Below are 23,932 nucleotides of genomic sequence, written 5' to 3'. Positions count from 1 at the left end.
AAGTTTGTTAACAACCGTTTGTGTTGTTTGTTTACAAAATATACGATATATTTAATACTTTTACAGCATAAAAAGAACTTAAACTAAAACAATCAAGTATTTTTAATCCCGTTTACTTATGCTAACTTTTATTTGGTTGGATTTTCAAATATTTTAAATGAAAAGAAAATGTTTAGAGCTATTACAATACATTAACTAACGCACATAATCGAAATTCGATTGTTTAATACAGAACTTCCAAATAAAAGTATTAAAAGTTTTAATACCTAAGTAATGATTAAAGTTTTGAAAGAAAAAATGTCTATAGTAAGATAAAAGTGTAATCGTATGTATTTCCTAGAAAAATACTCGTATAATAACAAAATGACGCAGTCAAATATTTTTCACAATTCTAATTGTGATTTTAGCTTTTCAAAATCTAATACACCGTTGTAATAACATATTTATTACTTTTGAGTTCTTTTTTTGCAATAATATTACAAAGTAATTGTTTGTTTGTATTTTATTGTACTATTTAAAAATAAATAACATGTATTTACTCTACTACGAAATCAAGCATTTTAAAAATTATCATACTAACCGTTTACAAGATAACTTTAATTTATTACTTACTTTCTATCAGATCTTTTAAGCTTTAGTAATAGCGGTGATACATTTAAAAGTACTTTTTATTGTTAGTTTGTAAAACAAACTACCTGATTTTAAAAACTACTCGTTTAAGAGGTGCACTAAACTAGAGTCTTTTAAATACTTTTAAAACACTTTAATAGAATGCATTACACAGAATAAGTTAATCTTATGGTTAAATTTTATAATTGCTAATGTAATTCGTAATTGAACTTCGACTATAAATTTTCTAAATAAAGTAAGAGGGTATTCGATATGTTCATTTGTTACTGCTTAGTTTTTTTAGAAAAAGTTATTTAAGAAATAAGTAGTACAACATATTTCTTACATGTAAACTTAAACACCTAAAATAAATTGTTAAATGAGCACAACTACAAAGTTATGTCTAAAAAACTTATCTTACTAACAAGTATGGTATAGTAAAAAATATCTAAGCATATATTAAATGAGAAATTTGAAAAAAAGAATTTAAGTATTTTTACATAACTGAAAAAAATTTTCTAATACAAGTTTTCAGAAAAAAAAAAATATGTAGTTCTTATAAATAAGTTAAAAATAGGTTTAAAATAATGTTGATCATGGAGATCATCAAGAAAAACTAAATTATATATATTGAAAAGTCCGAAATTGAATACGTGTAGTACCAATTTTATTGATGAAAAATGATCACACGAAAGTACTTTTTTAAAGTGATTTTCTTTGTGACATTTTGTTTTAAACTTTTACCCTTTTTTTAATAAAAGATCTTTATTTTGTTTCTTATCATTAAAAGATTATTGTAAAACGCAAAATTATTGTTTCTTTTTAAAATATTCTGAATTTGTAAAAAAAGTTGTTATTTGTTGTGTTACTATTTTTTTTACAGATTAATTAAATATTAATTTTTTAAGAAAGTAAATTTACTTAAAGTTTTGTGTTTTTACAATAAGATGGGAAACCTAGCTTTAAGTTTGTTTTTGGTTTTAAAAACAACAATACACTTATTCTAGTTGGAACAATATATCACTTAAAATAAAAGTGTTTACAATAAAATATAAAAAAGTTTTGTGAATAATTATGCTTTAAAAAACTTAATAAACGTAAGGAAAGTTTACTATGATCTAAAAGGGCATGTTAATATTTATAAAACTTTCTTAAGCTTTAGTTCACTATAACAAAACAAACTACTTTCATACACAATGTAATTTTATTTTAATAAAAGTTGTATCACTTTAGTACGTTTTTGTTGATAAAGTATTTAAAGACAAACTACTACAGATCTTAAACATTTTTTGATCGTTTTTTTGGAGCATACTAATGTAAGTATATGAAACATACATGACAATTTTTAATAGCAAATTCTGTCTCTAATGAGCTAAAACAACTGAGCAGAGATCGTTAATAATTTGATTTGTGAATTATAGTTATCTTAACGTTTTACAAAACTAGCGTTTTAAACGTTTTTTAAATAAGAGTAGCATTTTAAAAGAGTAATTTTTGCTCGAAAGCGCGCACTCAATAGTAGCAGCATACCTGATAAGTGCGCACTCAATAGTAACAGTGTACTTGATAAGTGCGCACTCAATAGTTACAGCGTACCTTATAAGTCCGTACTCAAGGGTAGTACTACTTTACCAGACAGATTAAATGGGTAGCTGCTATATACAGCTCAAAATAAATTTTATTGTTTTCAACAAACTTTCTGCTTGAATTATGTGAACGAAAGTCAAATTTATTTGAACCGTGTGAAGTCATTTTTGGATTGTCAAATTAAAACGTCACCAGAAAAGATAAATTTAATCAAGCTTGTTAAGTATTAAAAGAAATTTAAAACTCCCATATCTTTTACGAGTTTTTGGAAAACATTTCTTATTTTCCTTTTTTCTTTTAACATTACAAAGAAGTCATAGGAACCCTGGTTAAAACAAAAAAATCTTGAAATAAAGTTTACAACTTGTATTTAACTACTCAATGTAACTACTAAATTACTCTTTTTTACTTGATTATTCATCTTAAATATATATATTTGGTCTCATAAATTTAAAAACAACTGCCATAAAGTTTAAATGAAAAAAAAAAAAACTTTAGAGGGATTGTTTTTTATACGTCAAAAAAAGCTAAAAATTATTCATATAAATTGTAATAAATCCTTTAATTTTTTAGTTTTTATCATTCAATTTAATCTTTGTATCTAACTTCAAACAAGTTTTAATTTTTATGCTTTATATTGTACAAACTGTTACTCAAGTTTAATAAAAATTATGATGTAGTATTAGTTTTACAAAATATTTTGAATGCATTAGCTTGTACGACTCTATTCAAGCACAATCTACTTGTTAGTTTGACCATTACACTTATTAACATCAAATTAAAAATAGAACATTTTTTATTTGTTAATTCGTCGAATTGTATGATTTGATAAAATAATTAATTGCTCAATAATATCCATGTGAAATTTCTACAATTCCATGTTTTATTTTAATCAAAATCATTTCAATCAAAACTGCTTATAAATAAAGTATAGTAACTTATTACTTCAACTAGCGATAGTTTTCGTATTTTTTCTAATGATCAATATTTTAGAACTATCAATATTGCATTTATTATGGTATGTTTTTAAGGTATTAAAATAAGTAAAATAAATAAATTTTATACTCTTTGAGTTAACGTACATAATAAACTGAGTAGTATATATGCAGATGAATTATATATTTTCTTCGAAACACAACACAAGCTTCGAATAAGATCTTTTAAAACATTTTTTTATAATTCATAAGTTTCTGATTCAACTAGAATTCTGCATTATCGAACTATTTTGTCTTAAACTGAATGTTAATGTTTTTGGCTGAACTAATAGAAAAATTTACTATTGAATAACAAACCTAAATTGCTTGTTAGTTAAACAATTATTTAATTGACTCTTTTCATTGAAAAACAATTAAAAACATTTATAAAAACGTTTAATTTCTAAGAAGACTTTGTTTATATTTTCTGGTAAAACTTAAAACTAAAATTATTGCTCTAAGTATTTAAAACTTTTTGGAAATAAAAATTAATTGTAAACTTTGAACAAATACTATACTTAGTTTTGTTATTAAAATATTTTAAAATACCACTTTAGTAATTTCTTTCAAACTTTATTTTATTATCTTACCTGCGTTATTTATTAAAGTTTTTTGTTTAAAATTTTCTTTTACAGAGGTTAATTGAACAAAAGTGAAAATAGTTGCTCAAAATTTATTTGGTGTCAGAACCTGGATTTTTAAGGTTTGAAATTACATTAAACTTTTTTTTGTATTTAAACACTTGCAAAAAAAATCAAATATAAGCATATGAAACATAATCTTCTAATTATAGATGCTAATTTTCCAAAAGTTGTGTTTCAATCGGAAATAAAATCAAAACTTTTCTAGACGTAATTATAATCTTGATTTTCATGGTTAAGATAATTAGAAAATTTAATTTTTGTTTTGGTACCACTTATAGTTTATGCATACTAGTTACAAAATGAATAAATAAACTTATTTTTACTAATTATTAAACTATTAACGCTAAAATTTTTGCATTTCTTAAATATCGTTAGTATATCGTTAATATAAAAATTTTTTAAGATTAAAAAACCGAGCTTTTATACAAAAGAATGCAATTAGTTGTTAAATAAAAGTTATAATAATTTACTAGACTTGTATAGAAAAAATCTAGCAGCAACTGTTTTTTTATTAGTTATCTGGACTATTACAAAGTTTATACCCCATGAATTTTTGTATTAATTAGTCAAAAGCTTAAAGATTTGTAACTTTTTGTGAATATAAACCGGTGTTGAACGCCGAAACAGTTGTTCCAAGTAAAGATTGTACTTAAGAAACTTCATTTATGTTTATATACTTTAATCATAATGAAAAACTAAAGGCAGTTTAAATTGTTTTGTACTAACTTTAAACTCCTTTTTTTAAAGTATTTCTCAAACTTTAAGCTACCCTAAGAAAATGCAATTACTTGCTGTGAATTTAAAAATCTCAAATAATATATTTACAGGGACAACTTTTCAATTTCTCTATTCTTAAGAATTTATATATTTTCTTTTATTACTGTTTATGATGTATTAGTTTTTCTTTAATTATTATTCATGACATACTTTTTCTTTTTAAGTACTCAATGTATAATAAAGTAAAAAACAATGTTTAATAATTTTAAAGTGTTTCCGTGGTACTCATTTAAAATTTTATGATTAAAAAAATTAGAAATAAAAAAATAAAATATTTAAGTTTAGGCTAAATAAAAAATGAAAATTGTTTTAATTAACAGTTCAAGCAGCGTTTTATCGCTTGAAAACTTTTTCAATATAAAACTCTATTCTTTATATATTTGCTGAGTCCGTCTAAATAACAGCAATCAAAAATCTAATGAAATTCTTAATTTTTTTTTACTATTATAACTTGTTTTTATGTTCCGCGTTGAGCAAAAATTTACTTACATGTGGCGGGAAGAGTACATAAAAGCTTTTGATACTTAGATACGATTTTTATTAACTAAATGCGCAACATAAACAGTGGACAACAAACTTAAAAAACTGATAACAAAACAAAATTTCACCTTATGAACTAAAAACAAGCGACTGGAACTTCAAGCTACTTCTCTCATGATCGAAACGTAAACAAGTTCATCATATTGAAGCAATACGTCATCACTCAAAAACTCTCTTTGGTCGTTGTGCACGAAATTGTTGGGATCGTACAAGGGATAAGGCTCCTTGGAAAACTTGACTGTGAGACCATATCTATTATGAGGGTTTTGTGGGAAAATTTCCTCAATACCAAGGTCATCTTTAATCCAATTTCTGAAGCTCGCTACGGAGTTGCTCAACGGAGATTCTATTGGAATTTGCCCATTTTCATCACGAAAACCTGCCATTGAAGTCGGCGGGTACTGAAAATAAAGCCTGTAGTTTACTGCGATTCTGTACAACATCATTTTGCTGAGTTATAACTGAAAAAAAATTATTTGGTAACTTACAATTGTGATTAGTTGCTAAGGTATTAGCTTATTTTTTTTAACAATGTTTACTTTAATTACCTCAAGGTTAAAAGGTTACTTTACAAGCTTGTTTAGTTTTTTCAATTATAATTTTCTAACTTTCTATTCAAGTTTTAGCTTACTTTATAAAAATTTATTATGCTCATTGATCATTATGTTTATTTGTCATATACTAATTTTTTTAACCAAAAGTTATAAATTTGTCATACCAAATTTTTCAAAATATTTTAAACTGTGAAATGATTTATTATTTGTGTGAAATAGATTATTAACATAAATTAAGCTTTTTTGTTGTTTAAGATAACAAATTAAAACCTATTAACATTACTGCTTGACTTGTATACTTAATAAGAAAGTTTTTTCACGTTATTGTTGTTTTAATACTATAAATATAGACTAAGCTTCAACAAGTTTTATGACTATATTTATAATTGCTAAGCTTAAATAAACCGATAATGAATAGATTACAGAACAAACTGCAAAAAAATACTAATAACTAAGCAAAAGTTATCTACTGATTATATACCATCTCATAAAATTTTAAATTCACAAAGTTATGTTTGGTTTTAAAAGCATGTTTAGTTAATAGCATTAACAATTTAGTAACTGTGGGTTGAGTTGTTAAACGTTAAACTCTTAAACAAGTAATTGAACTAGTATGTTTATTTTAAGTCAGAAAAAAGTGTTTTTTGTAATACTAAAATTTGTGCTTATTTTAATTTAAACTATCTTTTTTTATTTAAGTTTTTGTTAATTCCGTTGTTAATCGTTTTTTTTATATTTTAATTTATATATTTTATAGTCTACGAAACTAATGAATTTTACTAAACCTTTTGTAATCGACTTATTTTTTAAGTTTAAAAAAAATAGTAACGTTTTTATACTCTCATTAAACTTAATTGTAGTTGCTTATAATAATCCAAGGGTTAGAATTGTACTATAAGGTATCCTGTTTACTTTTTAAATATTTTTAAAGATAAGGGTACAGTATAAACTATCATTAACATAAAAAATGTTGTTATTATTTCAAAAATGGTATATTGATATTAATCTAACTCCGTTAATAAATACTTTAAAAAGTCTATAAAGGACTGCAGTATTTTTATATACTATTTACTTAAATAAATTTTTCTTTTTGCGTCTTTAAAGTTAAAATATTGTTTCAGTTTATACATTTAAAAAGATATATAACTACAGTTCTAAATTAGTTTTGATCACACGTTTTAGAAAATACTTTTATTTACTATATATATACTATACTGCATACTTATACTATATATACAAAGCACGACATATATCATACTCTTATAAAGTTTAGCTAGAAAGCTTTGTAAAAAGCCAAGCAGTGCTTTGATTTGTAAAAAACGGTAAAGTTTCTCTGAATCATCTCAACACGCATTATTTGAACAAAAGAAATACACACCTAAGAAATACATTCCAGATACAAAGTAACATGTTATAAGAATATTCTTTGCTCAAAAGTACTTACTTATCAGTGAAAGCGAACTAAAAAAGCGTTTTCAAAAGGATTTTTACTTTACTCAAATGATGAATGAAGCTACAATTTTCTTATTTTGTTCTCTTAATATCAGTATAAGTTTTAGGGTTAAACTAAATATATAAAATCAATATGGATACTTAAAATGCAAAATAAACATTTTTAATTAATTAAAAGTAAATAAAAATTATTACTTTTTATAAAATTTTGTTTATCTTTAAACTTTACAGTCAAAAAAAGGATTAATAAAACAAACCATTAATTTTGTGTATATTTATCAATAATGAGATAATTTTAAAATCTAATTGTAAAGGATAAAATATAAGTATAGTTATGTACTACAGAACTATCATATAACCCCATAATTAGTCTTAAATAAATGAGACTTTTATACTGTAAGTCATAAAAACTAATCAGAACTTAAATATACTCAATGAATATTATTCTAGTAATAAACAATTAGATTCAATGTTAGTAAGATTAGAAATCGCTATTCAAAGTTGTAAACTACTAATAAAATTTTATAATATCAAAACGGCAAAGTTCATTAACTCAACTTTAAAAATTATTCAGTACGAAAATTATACAGCTAATTATTATATGATAAATTATTTGAATAAATTTTACCTTTGTTAAGTTTTAAACTGACTAATCTTAAATTCAGTTCCTAATTAAGTTTTATTCGATTAATTCTTTTAAAACTTTTAGTTGACGTTTCATTTATAACATAACAAAAATTTTTTTATATATTTTACAAGTTTTGACATTTTATTAAAAACTTTCCTACATAAACTTGTGATTTAAATATATAAATATAAAGCTAAAGTTAACAAATAAAAACATTAGATATGGTAGATCAAAAACGCATAATAACTTTATAAGTCGTAGCGCTATGAAAATGCTCAAACGTAGTTACTGAATAGAAACATCACTTAATTACAAAAAATTAATACTGCTTTACAAAGTGTGTTCAAGGGCAGATGAAACACAGTGTAAACCAGTGGTTTAAAAGTTTTTCACAGTTCATAATTGTATCTATAAGAAGTAGATTACTTTGCGTGTAACTTTTTGTTAAACGTGTCATTATGTTTAAATTTACTTTGTAAAACGCATTTAAAACTAAATAAACTACTATATATTAACGTTCATTGTCCGAAATTGTAAGATCAGTTGCAGTGTATATCACTTTGTAGTTATTATAACTTTCTTATATTCTTTACAATGTGTTATTCACGTTTATTAACTTTACTACTGTCTAAATTTCAAAAATACATTTAAACTTTAATAGTTTTCTTTTTATATGTGTAAATCGTGCAGTAATCTAAAAATTTAAACATACTATTTTTGATGGTTTACTCAGCTTTTTAAATTCATCAAAAACTCAAATAATTGATTCCAATTAAAAATAGTAAACATAGTATTAAACTTAAACAAAATTATTTTCAAAAAAGTTTGTATAAACTTGAATATGCACTTTACATCAGTTATTTACAGTAGGATTTACCTCTAATAACAAAATTTTATACCTAAAGAATAAATAAAATGTAGATTACAAAACCTTTTTTAACATTTAAACTGTCTATAAACTTGCTGTTTTAAGTTTATCGAACTAAAGGCTACTTTACTAAGCAAAACTAAATTTGTTTTTTTTAATTAAGCAGTTTAAAAAACCAGTTTGTAAATTTTTAAGTAATAAAAAAAGCTGATAACAGTTTAGCATAGACAAACATTTAGAAATAAATTTTTGATACTTTAAGATGGGATTTAGTCTTATAATATGAAATGTGGTCTTAACTTTGCAAAAAAATTGTTCAAACTCATGATGTATAAACAATAGAGCTTATTTTGTAGCTAAAACTTTTATATTAAAAGTTAAACGATCGACCCTTAAAAAAGCAACAACAATCGAAAAAGCTTCCGATGGGTATAATTAAAATAGTTGAAGTACGATAAGTAACTACGTTTAAAAGTAAATTTTAAATACTCATTTAGTTGTAAGGCAAACAAAAAACAAATTCAGACCAAAAAGAAATATACAATGTATTTGTTTAAAGAGTTTAAATATTGTTTGCTGCATACAGAGACTTTTAGTTTTAGTTCTACGCTGGCATTAAATTAATGAAAAATATTTGTATACATGTTTTATAGTAATAGTAAAAGCTTACGTTGTTTAAGAAATATTCTATTTTGTAAAAAGTTTAACTTAATTAAAAATTTTGAAATTTTTAACTAAATCTTTATAAAAATCACACGATTAAACTGATACAAATTTAACCAATAAAAACTTACTGTTTTATTACTGTTTAAAAAACGCAAACAAATAAACTTTTACTTAATATTAAATAAAAGTTTTAAAAAACGTATTAAGTAGTAATATATATGGATTGTGTAATTTATTATTTAATGTAAGTAAAGCTTAACGTTATCTATTTCATGGTTAAAATATTGTTTTAATATGAGTATAACTACATTAAAAAATGTCATAATAACTATGTTTAATTTAGTTACAATGCATACAGAAGAAATTTTGGTTTTAAGCAATTTCATAGTAATACATTTCTTTTCGCTGTTACCACAACAGTCAACAAAATAAATAGTTTTATCACAAAAAATTTTCATTGGTTCAACCTTATTAAGTGCGCTTATTATTAGCTGGTGATTTTTGTTTTAATTTAGCAACCGGAAACGATTAGTTTTGCGCTAATAAGATGCTGTTTTGTCATAAAACATTTGCAAATTTTAAAAATGGTTCAACTTTTTTCATCACTTTGAATAAGCTTATAATAACCGTTTTAATATTTTCATTTGTTTGAAACTTGATAAAATACTGTTATAATCTAATAATATTTAGTTATTAACTATTTTATCGTTGATTGTTCATTTTTATAAAACTTAAGAATTTACAGTATGAGAATCAAAGCCAACGAATTAAACATCTTAAATTATTTTAAGGTTTAAAACTTTTGAAAGTTTCGATTTTAAACCAAGCATTGTGATTAATTTCATACTTTTTTTTACCAAATTTTTAATAACAAAAACAAATAAAAAATTATAATCGTGAAAAATAAAAATAGGTATAACTATTTGTTATAAGTAAGCACAAACATATACAGAAAATTAAAATGATGATCATAAATATGCGAAGCATATTTGGAATTTTTAAAGTTAAATTTTTGTTCATGTAGTAAGGTAATAGATTTAATTCTTTATAACTTTTTTCAAAACTTTTGGCTTTTTTTATTTTTAAGATAAAAAAAAAAGATTCTAAAAAATTAATTAAAATTCATTTTGAAATACCTACACTTACTAAACCATTTATACATATTTTACAATTTAGCATACATGCTGCATTGATAACTTACACAATGTCAAGCTCAAAAACAAACAATCGTCATAGTTAAGTCACAGTGACGTAATGAAAACTTGCCATTTACGAAATGCAACGCAATAATTGTCACTTTAAACCGATTTTAAAATAAACATTTATTTTAGTGTAAATGATTATACATGATAAGTTTATTTTTAGGTAAAAACGTAATTTTGTAAAGTCCCAAAATAGTCTAACAGACTTTAAAACTAGAAAGACAGGTTTCAAGTGTTTTACTTTAAAAAGTTTTTGTTAAGTTTGCTTTATATAAAGTCCTTAAAATTTTACGAAGTTTATATAGAAGGTTACCTTATTTTGTTTAATACAAAAACAAAAGTGTTCTGAAATTAGTTTACTAAATAGTTAGATTAACAGCATATAACGTTTTTTATCATTAACAAAAGTTTATTTCTAAAAAACCAGTTAAGTTATTTTTCCGTAAATGCTTCAGAAAACCTAAAAAACACAACGTTATATTTTAAAAGAATTAAATTTTGAACCGGTGGAGTTCATTAAAGTTTGTTTTGGAAAGCGCTTATATAATTTCATTTAAATTGTGAAATATTTTTACACAGTCATAAGTTCCTGTATTGTGTAATCAGCTCAAAGAAAACTAGAAAAATTTAAATTAGAAATTCATTTTGTTTTAATCTTTGATAATAAGGTACTAGATACTACAATGTTTTAACTATTTGTTTTAGATATAACTGAATTTTTTTTTAAACTCAAACGTTCTTTTTTAGTAACTTAATTTAGTTTAAAGTATAACATAATAATAAAGTTTTTAGTTCAATTTTATTATATATTACTTGTAAGTTAAAACACTAAAAACTTTTTTTAATCTACAAAAATGTACTATAATCTACTGATATTTTGAACAAATTTATCTTGTTAAAATTAATGAAAATTAAGTAGTTTATATTACAGTTTATTCAAAAACAAACAAGTATGTTTGGTCACAAGTTTAACATATTTTATACTTTAAAACAGCAAAAACAAGCATTTTTTTAAACAATATACTATTTTACTACAATGTTATATAAATGGAAACTTGCGGCCTAAAAATCTAATGTTAATTGCTGATATAAAAACAAATACATTCTTACAAATAAAAACAGTTTGACTGTTTTGAAATATTTTTGTTGCGTTTATGTTCAAGTAAATTGATTGAAATCATTACATTGAAAACACATTTAAAAAACATTTAAATCTAAATTGAGTCTATACAGTTCTTTTACGGCTACCGTATATTTTAGAAAAGAAGTTTGGTGTTTGTTCATCACTGTCTAAACTAATATTGATAAAAAAGTCAAAACTATATTTTTTTAACGTAGAAAAACTATTAGAAAGTGTTTTAAAATTATAAAACTGGATAATCAAAATAGTATTTATAAACCAAATTCTAAACACCTTATAAATTTTAATAAATTAATTTAACTTGTAAAAAAAGTTAGTTAAAGTTAAAAATTACTTATTTTTACAAAAAGAAAAATTAACAGTAGTATAATTATAAAAAATAACTATCAAAATAATATAGGTAAAAACATAGGTAATATTTTACCTAAAATAATACAACAAAATATACATGTATACAAGCAAATATATAATTATAGATTAAAATATAGATTATCAAAGGGTGTAACTAAATAAATTAATAATTCGATTGTAAATGCATACTAAAAATTAGTTGAGTAGTTAAAATAGATTTTAATTGAAAAACAGATCATAGTAGAATAATTTTAAAACCATGGGTAAGATAGTCAAGAGCAACACGCAAATAGCGTACAAGCAGGGTCACAAGTCATCTAAGGATGCGGGATCGCGCAAGAAGAAGAACACGTACAACATCCCTATGAGTGTTTTGAACATGATGAATGCGGTGCTGGGTAGCGGGATACTGGGACTTGCCAATGCAGTTTCCAACGTCGGCATCGTGTTGTTCATGTTAGTTTGTTAAAAAAGAATAAATCGTTAAGGCTGTATGTTTGAATTGATCTGCTGCAAAAATAAAAAGATTTAAAGCAAGTAAGACATGTTGTTATTGTTTTCTTAATTTTATAAATGCTTTTTTGGGCAGCTGTTCGTCTTAGTTTTGTACAACAAAGTACTTCAGTTGAAATTAATTTTTTGCAATAACAGTTTAAGCAAACAATTTAAGATTATTTCTTAATATGAATATCTTTTCGCCGCTACTTAATTTAGAGTTGTGTTTTTTAATTCCTATTTGTTTCGAGTACTATTTTTTCATACTTTTTTTAAGTATTTTCTGCTAGTCAAAATATATTATTTCTTTAAACGTACAATAGAAATCTACTTCGGCATGATCATTTAAAGTTTTTTCAGTAAAAATAAATTTCAGAGGTCATTTCAGTTTGATTGTCATTTCTAACAACTCATAATTTTTTTGTGTTAAAACAAACATCTTATTACATGTAAAAAAACGCTTAAACTAACAATTAAATATTTTCATTCGGTAAATTTGTTATGAATACTTTTTAGGGTGTTCCTTGTGAAAAAAAGCTTTTATTGCTTTAATATAAGCTTATATTCAGTTGTACAATATAATATTATATTTACATCAAGTTTAAACATAATAATTTGCGAAGTATTTCTGGTATGCAAAGCTTGTATAGCTTTCTCATCAATCGAATTACTATTAGAAAAAAGAGAGGTTAATAAAAACAATACAAATAATAATAAAGATTTTGTTTAAGTAGTGAATATTCTAATTTAATATATATATTATCTATTTTTCAGGGTCTTTCTGGCAGGAACAGCTTTCATTGCGTTCACGTCAATCGCATTGTTACTTGAAATAAGCGAGCACACCAAGTGCGTGTCTTACGAGAAAATTGGAAAGTACGCGTTTGGAAAAATTGGAAAATTGATCACTGCATTCTGTATACTTATACAGTGCTTGGGAGGTTTGTAGAAGTTGAGGCTATATTTGTAAACTATAAATGGCGAAAATATTTTTGAATAAACTTAACCAAAATTAAAAATTTTAATGATTTTTTATTGCTTCAGAGTTTGATAAAAGACAGACATACTTTTTTTGGTAATAGTAGGTATACTAGTAAGAACTAGTAAGAAAAAAACTGACTTCCCCAGAAAACGTTTATCGTTGCAAGGGGTAGAGTTTGAGACTGATGTTTTTCTACCGTAAAAAAAATTAAGCTTTAATTTAAAGAAATACAGGTAAACTATGCAAAACTGTTTTTATCAAATATATATTTTCATTGCAATTTTGGGCAAAATCTGTTCTAAGTGTTATGATAAAATGTTGGTATAATGCATTTTATAGTGAGCTAACTTTTTATAGTATTAAATTTTTATATCAAACAAGAATGTAAATATGTGATCTTCACATGTGCAAATATTTAACTTTACTTTAAAACTCTTTATTTTAAAGTTTATTTAAAACTTATACTAATTATGCAGCATGTTGCAGCTACCTGTTCATTGTGAAGTACAACCTACCTGGAGTAATCAGGTCACTTGCCGGGCTAAGTAACTGCTTCGAGTGAGTTTCACTAATGTTGTGTAATAGTTTTGTTTGAGTTGTTTAAGTAACTTCTAAAAATAAATTATCAATTAGGGAAAAAATATATTTCTTTATAACAAGCTCGTGATAAACAAAGGTAAACAATACAAGGAACAGAGATGGGTCACTTTTGCACATAGAAACTTTTGTACAAAGTCACTTTTTCACAAAGAAACTTTTGTACAAAGGCACTTTTGTACGAAGACACTTTGCACAAAGGGTCATTTCTTCACGGAGATTAAACTTTGCACGAGTGCAAATTTTTCACCAGAGTGAAAAGTAAATAAACAAAACATATTAACCAAGAGTAAGGGTTAGGAGTAAGAGTGATAGGAAGAAAATTCAAAAAAAGGTATATCTATAAATAAAGAACAAAAAACTAGTTAAATAAACCGACCGATGGTAAGGATAACAGTGATAGCAAAAAATAAAATAACAAATAAAACAATAATATGAAGAAAAAAATAGTTTCCGATCAATGGCAAGGGCTGGGAGTAATAGTGATAAATAAATAAAAATAAAGAGAAAAAAAAAACTAATAAACTATATAAAAAAAGAAACAAAAGTTACCGACAAGGGCAAGGGTTAGGAGTAACAGTACAAGTAAAAAAAAAATAAAAATAAATAAAGTTTGAACCCGTACAAAAGTGTCTTTGTGCGAAATTAATTCATCGTGCAAATATGAATCCCGTGCACACCTACCACAAGGAACAGAATATTAACTTAAATCAAGTTTATTAAACAAATTTAAGTTCATAATCGGTATTAGTAAATGTTATAAACTATTATTAAGTTTATTTAGGTCAAAAAAAAAACTGTATTATTTGAAGTCAGTTGTTGTTAGTATTGCAGTTTTTTTCGAATACACAACATTAGTTTCAATTTTTTATTACAGTCCATGGTATTTGAACGGGGACTACCTTGTTATACTGGTAACAGTTGTCATAGTTGTCCCTCTTGCCAGTTTGAAGAATATTGGCAAACTTTCCTACACTAGCGGTTTTGCACAAGCTTGCATGGTGTTCTTCACTGTTATGGTTAGTTAATTTTATTTATTAGTAAACCATCAATTACTGACGTTTTAATAACAACTAAAATATTTTTGTTGAGTTAAAAACATTTTTTAAAATAATAAACTATAACTTTTTAACTTAATAAACTGTTACTGAGGTAATTTTTTTTATGTGTCTTATCAGCAGTAATTTTTCAAACGAAAAAAAATTTGTATATAGAGTTCAACACTAAATGCACTGAGCACCAAATGTTTTTTTTTAATAACACAGTAAATATTTATCAATAGTAAGTAAAAGTAAATAAACAGGTCGTAGCAAAGAAATTTTACGTGCCCTGTCCAATATTAGGCGATCCTCTTACTACTTCAAGTAACTACAGTTTAAACTACACAATGGAAAACGATCAGCAAGCCAACTTAACTATGGAGAAACGATGTAAGCGTTATTTTTTTATTTGTATTATATGTAGTTTTTATTGATACGTCATAAATATTCTTCCTGACAACAAAAATACATAATAATTTTTTTACTAGAAACTATAAAATAATTTTTTAACTAAAACTTATAATTTTTAAATTATACGCTTTTTCTTGTTTCACATATTTTTCGTATTTAGTTACTACGACACGTAGATTTAAAAACTTGGATTTAGAAGTGAATTTTAAAAGAGGAAACTAAGTATTTAGTTCTTAGCTTTTTTCATTATATAATAACGACACTATTTCACACAGACAACATTAAAGAAGAATGCAATGTGACGTTGTCGCATGACGCAGTATTAGATGAGATGAAATCGTCTCTTAAGACGCAAAAATGCAAAGTTGACGCCTTCAACTGGAATTCTAATGTTTGTTCGCAGTAAAATAATATAATTTATCGATATCAGGGTTACAATGCTAAATTAGCTTATTATTTAGTAACGAAAAATTGGTTGATGAATTTACCGATAACAATTTTAATAATTATTTGATTTTATTAATGTTGAATGTAAATTCTTATATATTTTGTAGCGTTTATAACGAAAATCTTGAATAAGTACTAGTAAAATATGTTTTTTTTCTAAAATTACAATAAAGTATAGGGCACATAAATTGCGACAAATCTTATGTAAACCATAACAATTTTATTCAAACGCTTAACTGTTGTAGTTATTTTACAAAAATACAATCAGTAAACCAACTTTAACACTATACAGTCTGTATACGCGGTACCCACGATGATCTTCTCATTCCAGTGCCACTCATCGGTCCTGCACATCTACTCTGATCTCAAAAACCCAACAGTTGGTAGGATGAGAACTGTCGCGGGGACTACCCTATTTTTTTGCATGATCAGTTACTCACTGGCAGCCATATTCGGATATCTGACGTTCTACAGTTGGTGTTTTTATTAATATTTAAATTTGATTAATTTGTTAGTTATTAAGTTGAACTAGTTAAAAAAAAAGTTATATGACAAACCATAAAAAAAAATCGGTTTTCAAACGTAAAAAAATTAGATTTTCAAATTTTTTAGCATTGATATTGATGATAACTGTTCTTTGTGTAACGTTTATAGGTTAATGATGGAAATTTTAAATGAAAATAATTCATTCAAAGGTCTTACCAAAGACGTGGTTAAGAGCCGTCTATCTTGTACAGTGCGTATAAATCATTGTTAAATTTTTTGTTCAGTTATCATAGTTTTTTATTGAGTTCTCCAAAACTATTTATAAAGAACAATTAGACTAGCATACATGTAAGTAATGTTTTACAAAATATCAATTACAGACGCAACCGGACCGGAACTGTTGTTCATGTACAGCGCCCACCACCCCAACAACATTATTGTGGTAATTGCAAGGCTGATGGTCATATTGATGGCAATATTCACCGTACCATTGACGCACTTTCCAGTGAGTTTTGTAACAAACTGCATTTTAAATTGTTTTGTTATAAATATAATTAATACCAAGACACATTTTGTTGAATGTGAAAAGCACTTGACTCCTAGAACAAAATTGAAGAACACTTTACAATATGTTTTATACTAAATAGTTAACGAAAACCATTTTTTTAGTTAAACGTAAAGTAGCATTTTAAAACTGATCTTGTAGTTACTTGATAATTCTAGATAAACTTTCATGTAAACTGTTTTAACTAGTTCTTACTTCTGGCAACATTTTAAGTAACGAAAGTATAACACTTAAGACAAATGTTATAAAGGCTAGAAACGCTCTCAAGGAAATATTCTTCGGGAAGAAACCATTTTCCTGGGCTCGGCATCTGTCCCTAATGGTCATTCTTCTGACAGCAAGTTTAAATTATTTCTTTCATTTTTAAATCGTACCATGTTATTCATATAACAAGTGTTATATCGTATTACACTTTTTGTTCTTAAGTAAAAACTTTGTTGTTGTATATCACAATCTAAAACACTTAGGTAGCCAGTAGATAATAACATTTGTTTCACAATAACTAAACATAAAATTTTTGTTATTAACATAAACATTTTTGTTATCAACATTTTTAATGTTTCTGAAATCATCTTTATTTTTCATTCTATATCAATATAATTTTGACATCTCTCCATTTCGGAAACACAATTCACAACAATACAAAAAAAATTAAACAAAAAGTTTCTAATCTTGCGAACATCCTTTTACAAAAGAAAAAAGGGTTCAATTTTGTTTTAATTTTTATAAATCTGAAATAGGCTTATCGATTCAAGCTAAGTCGTCCAAACTATAAATAAACTGAACATAAACGTCCCAATAGCAAATAGTAAACATACAAAAAATTAAGTTGTAAGTAATTTTATTTTAACCATCAAGTAAATATACAGCCGACCTGCTTGTGATCTACCTGCCATCAATCAGGGACGTTTTCGGAATTGCCGGAGCTTCATCCGCAACAACACTCATGATAATTCTTCCCTCCCTCTTCTACATAAAACTAATACCCCATCAGGGAGTTTCCCCCAAACGGATCATTGTTAGTTTTTATATGTTCAACGTTAGTTGTAAAAGTTTTGTTGTTTTTAATTATGTTTAAAACTGAATAAAAAAAACTTCTACTGCTACATTTAAAAAAACATTTGACTAAAAATCTTTTATTAGTACTTTTATAAAATTTAGAAATATACTTTGTATATAATTTATAATTTTTCTCATAAATTAAAAAAATTGTTAAATATAAAGCTTAAATATTTTAGTTTGTAGGTAATTTTTTTAAAACGAAACATTTTATGCTTAACAATTGACCTAAAAATAAAGTTTTTTATCTTATTTAGCCGCACTTGAAAGTAATGCTTTTCTTAAATAATTTCTTCAAATATACACAATAAACCAAGTATTAAGGGTTTGAATAATATTTTAGGCGTTCCTGTTCGTAATATTTGGAATTTTGTTCATGGGGTACAGCATGGCGCTCATGATTAGAAAGTGGATCGACAATTGATTCTAAGAGTTTAAAAATGAAATTAAATGATCATTGCCATATCGATTTTTTATACTTTGTTATGAAAAATGTTATATAGTATAAATTTAATTACCGTTTAAGTTTTTTGAGAACTGAAAAGTAATATTTTTATAAAGTGTTTTTTAAAAATTAACTTTTTAGTTGACAATTTCTTGTTCTTAATTTTATAGTATTTTTACTCGACTTTTTAAACTTAAAATCAAATTGGTATACAATGAAATTATATCAATAATTTAAAATACTTTCATTTGACGTATTCACTGTGACTGTAAACTTTATAATCTTATCAAAATATTAAGTTCTAGATTAAAATATTTAATTTTTTTGTTAAATTATTACTTCGTAATGCCTATAAAATACAGCATATAATTTTATTTGTTCTTTGCTGAAGTTTTAAAGATACAGTTACTAAAGTTTAAAACTATTAAAAAGAAAAGTCATTTGAATTTTGTTTTTATACGTTTTTTATACGTTTAATTAATAGTAACATTTTTGTTATTAAACATGACTTACAAAGTGACAGTCTAATACAGTATATTAATAATCAATAAAAAAATAGATATGACATTTATATTCTAAAATGAACATACACTAACCTACTATATAATATTTTGTATTATCTAGAGAAGTTAAAAATTAAAAAATAAAGTCAAAAAAATTCTTTACTTATATATGCATTTAGAAAAAAATAAATTGTTGAAAAATTTACTCTAAATTATAATTTTTCTCATACTTTAATTATCTCTTCTTAGATTGGTTTTACTTCTTTCATATAAATTGTATGTAATATAAAGTTACTAGATCACAATAAAATTATTATAACTAACTGACTGAAACTTCACTTTAAGCTTTAAATAAATAGACAAGTCCATAGTTATTGTTGAAAACTTAATTTTAGTTAAGTTAAGTATTTTACCTAAAAATAGTTTTGAAATGTTTGCTGTTTCTTGCCTTCAGTTGCCACAATCATAAGTGAATTAAAATACAAAATCTGTTTTTAAAAATTCCCTTCCATGAAAGTAAAGCTGTATACTTAAGTAATTTAAATTCATATTGCATTGTTTACAAAAAGTCTTATCTTGGATTTATTTTATTTGTAACTTCTATACATACATTAATGTATTTTCAAGTATTTGTAAAAGTAAAAACTTGTGAGTAATCTAATAGATTTTATTAAGACAAAACTGTTCTAAAAAAAAAAGAAACAAATAAAACTAAGTGTTCAAAGAACTTTAAATAAACACTTTTGTAGTGTTTTGTTAAATAAAGTCATCAAATATCAGTAAAAAAGTTTTAAATAAAAATACCATTAAGGATATTCATTTTGACATTATCTGAAAACTGATGTTTGTTTTGTTGATTTAAGTTGTATAAGTTTTCAAATAGTTATAAACTAAAACTTGTAACAAAAGTAAAGTACAATCACTAAAATATATCAGTAGAAAATTCCTGCAAAGTATTAGTTGTTTATTATAGAATTGTTAGAATTCTAAATCAAATAATTCAAAATGCTATAGGACTACAAAGTTGTAGCCTTGGAAAATGTAGCCCTAAGAGACAACAACTTATGCCATAACTCCAAGTTTTACTTGCTCTTTCATTTAGCTGAAGTTTGATAGAGATTAATTTTTTAAATCTTTAAATTATAGAATTCCTTTCAGCCTATCAGAGCACAGTTTTTTGTTGAAAAAAAAAGAAGAAACTGCACATATAGAATGAAAATTTGTAAACATTTTTTGAAAAAGGTTGTGGTATAACATTTAAACTTTAAGTTTATCAATTTAATAAAAATGATGTCATAACAAAAAAAAAATGGAAGTTGTAAAATTTCATTAATTAAACTAATTTATAAATGACTTTAAAAAAAGCATAGTTGTCTTCAATGGAATATACATATAAATTATCATTACTTCATGTGCAGTAACTTTAAAAATAGTTTGGTTCTTAGCCAAAACCAAATTTTTGTTATGACATCACAATAAATAAACAAATTGACTTATATAATACAATCTTATAGTTTTTTAAAGTAATACAATCTTTCTTAATAATATGTGCAGTAAATTAATTTTTTTTTAAATAAGATGTAATTGTAACTGTGCTGTAGCTGTCCTTCCTTCCATAAAAAGTCTATGTTCTTTTTATTGTTCAAAAAATCTAAGTTAAATGTTTCACAACTCTAAGTGAGATGAACTCAGTTCAGTTTTTTATATTGGTTTTAAAACTTAAATCAGTAAAAACAAATAGTGTGAGTAATTACATATATTACAAATATATTAACTTTATTCTTAATGTGTTAAAACATATTCTGTATATTTATTATTATTATTATTAAAGTTTATTGTGCAAAGATGGACTCAGGCATTAAAACCTGAGCCACATAATCAATACACAAGAAAAAAGAAACAAACAAATCACATTCAATGAAAATAAAAAACTAAACATAAAATAGTAAAAAAAAAACAATTAAACAAATTGTCCTGTATGATCAAATATAACTCAGTATGCATAAAAAACAAAACAAAATAAATTTCTATATATAAACTTATGTATTGACTATAAAAAATTACACATTTACAAAGTTATATATAACAATTTATATTTTGTAGGGGAAAGGCTTAGGGTAGAAAAATTTTAGTGATACTAATACTTTAAAATAATAAAAAATATTTCAAACCATCATAAAAATGAATTTTTAATCGATAATCACTGTATTTACTGGTGTTTATAATATTAATTTTTTTTTAGTTTTAATCAAATATGTTCCACCCTTCCACACAAAACCACATCCTGCGGTTGTTCCACATATTTATTGTTCTGCAAAAAAATTGCTAGTGACTGTTATTAAAACTATATTTACATTTGTTTTTTTATCATTTCCTCTCAAATTATAATTGGTCTGAGAAAAAACAATAAAGTAATTGAAAAATTCTTTTTATTTACCATTAATAATTTTAAAAAGTGTTATTAAATCAAACTGCCATCTTCTATATTCTATAAGTATTTAAGGGCATAGGGGGGTTAAACACTTTTTTCGAAATTTGATCTTATTTTATATAGTTTTTACTAAGCTACAAGATGCTTTTTACAGATAAATTTAAAATAATTTTTAAGATATAGCTGGTCAAAGTCGGAGGACAATAGAATCCTTATGGGAGGCAAACACTAAAGCAAATAACTAGAAATCACTAAAAATCCATCTCCTACATTTTTCAAGATAACTACCTCAAGTTTTCAGGAAACGTTCCTTTAATCGTTTAGAAAATTCTGTGGGAAAGAGTTAAAAAAAAAAAAAAAACTTATAACAAAAAAAAAACTATTTTTTTGCTTATTTTTAATATATATTTTTTTAATAATTTTTTTAAAATTTTAAGCGTTGAAGAAGATAGATTTTTAGTGAAATAGTCTATTTTGCTGTTTTAGTTTTTGCCTCCCATAAGGAATCTATTGTTGTCTCCCACTTTGACCGGCTGTATCTCAAAAGTTATTTTGAGTTTTCAAAATCTGTAAAAAGCATCTAGTAGCTTAGTAAAAACTATATCAAAAAAGATCAAATTTCAAAAAAAAAGTGTTTTACACCCTATGCCCTTTATAAACAATAGTAACATCACTTACTTTGATTGCTTAAATTTCCAATTCATCTTTTCTTCATTACTTATAAAGTCAATTTGACTAATTACAAACTAACATCAGTAAAATAACATTTTAAATTTTGATCATAGATAAACAGTTTTCAGTTATTACTTCTTACAGTGAGTATTAAAAAAAGTCCTTTTTATTCCACATGTTATCTTTTTTTTTAATTAAATATGTTTGTGTCAATAAAATAACTAAATGCACAAGACATAACAAATGGTTGTAATATGTTAGAAATTTGTGTTTAAAAACAATACCTGGTTGTGTTTTATTATATAGGTAATTATATCAAGCTCTACATTTTTCATAAATAAAAATACATAATCTCAAGTTATACATGATAACATGTAGGAAAAGAATTAAAAAATTTGATAACTTTTATTCAAGTTATATATATCATTTATAATAAAGTATAACCTTTGTTATGTTTGGAAGTTAAGTTAGTGTTGTTATTTTAATTTTGTTTTCCATATTTTTTGTATTTTGTACTGTTTAAACTTTAAAGTTTAAAATTGATTTCAACCGTTATACATTAGTGTTTTTATTTAAAAACACATCACAGTGTACACAGATATTTTTACTTATATTTATTACTAAAACTGACATGATGCCTTATGTACAAACTACAAGCCAGTTTTTATAGAGTATTAAAAATATTTAACTTTTGAGATATAGAAATTTTTGTAAAAAGTTCTGATACAAGTGTATGAACCAAACATTTTTTGGGGTTTATTTTCTCAGAAATTTAAGAAATCACCAAAAACCTATCTTCTCCTTCATTTTTTGAGCTAGAGACCTTGAACTTTCAGAAATATTTCTTTTTAATTTCAAAGACTTTGTATAGTGCAATTTTGAAAATCTTAAAAAATAAAAGTTTTAGATAAAAAATAAGTTGTTATATTTTAATAAAAAAAACTGTTGTTAAAAACTAAAACAATTATTCATTCCATGTTTTTTTAAAATTGATAATGGATTTTTTGTGAAAATTTGAAGAATATTGGTTGACAATGAAGGAGAACATAGATTTTTAATTAAATAGTCTTTTTTTTGCATTTTTGGCTTGCACATTCCATTAGGAAGCTATTGAGGTCACCGTCTTTGATCACTTATATCTCAAAAATTACTTCACATTTTTTTAATTAGTTAAAATGACAGATTGCTCAGATAAAACTGCATAAAATAAGATCAAAAATGTAAAAATCAAGGTAGACCCCCTATGCCCTTAATTTTTTGCTGTTGGACTGTTTCATATAACATAGGCCACTGTATAAATGCATGTCCTGTGATTATTTAACATACAACATATGTTCTACTTTTTTGTTTTTATTAACAAAATATAGTTGTACAAACATAGTTGGAGAAATTTTCAAACACCAAACTAAAACAAAAAAAATTAAAAATGATAAAAAAACTAAAAAAAAATTAATGCCTTAGGCTTGCTATCTTTTTTTAAACTTGATTTTTAATTGATCTTAATGTGTAGAGCTTTATCTTAACACAATAATTTTGACACATTAATTGCTTAGAAAAATTTAGACTAAGTTTTGAAGAATAAAAGATTAATATTAGATAAACAGGTTCTAAATAAAAGGTGAAAACTATAAAGGAGTAATATATAATTTTTAATTTTACTAAATATATTATTAATTATATTTATAAACTACCTTTTATTTATACTTTTTATTTTAAGTTTCAATTTTATAAAAAACTAATTCATTAGGTAAAATAATTTAGATTACTTAAAAGATATATCATAAAAAATTGAGATCTCTAGCTGAA

The 23,932-nt window shown here is 24.4% G+C and overlaps 1 protein-coding gene across 1 annotated transcript; it reads left to right on the top strand.

Annotated features, from left to right (window-relative positions):
- Positions 1 to 12,252: 12,252 nt before the first annotated feature.
- On the top strand, positions 12,253 to 18,499 carry LOC145841561 (sodium-coupled neutral amino acid symporter 2-like). The gene is made up of 11 exons (XM_082948920.1): positions 12,253 to 12,449; positions 13,263 to 13,429; positions 13,947 to 14,028; positions 14,945 to 15,086; positions 15,371 to 15,497; positions 15,794 to 15,909; positions 16,258 to 16,438; positions 16,832 to 16,956; positions 17,267 to 17,357; positions 17,886 to 18,034; positions 18,419 to 18,499. The coding sequence occupies exons 1-11, from the start codon at positions 12,253 to 12,255 to the stop codon at positions 18,497 to 18,499; spliced, it is 1,458 nt and encodes a 485-aa protein (XP_082805046.1).
- Positions 18,500 to 23,932: the final 5,433 nt, after the last annotated feature.

This window comes from Thalia democratica, chromosome 1, assembly GCF_965202585.1.
Source record: "Thalia democratica chromosome 1, ktThaDemo2.hap1.1, whole genome shotgun sequence".
NCBI lineage: Eukaryota > Metazoa > Chordata > Thaliacea > Salpida > Salpidae > Thalia > Thalia democratica.
The sequence above is the reverse complement of the archived record's forward strand: the minus strand, read 5'-3'. Positions and strand labels throughout refer to the sequence as shown.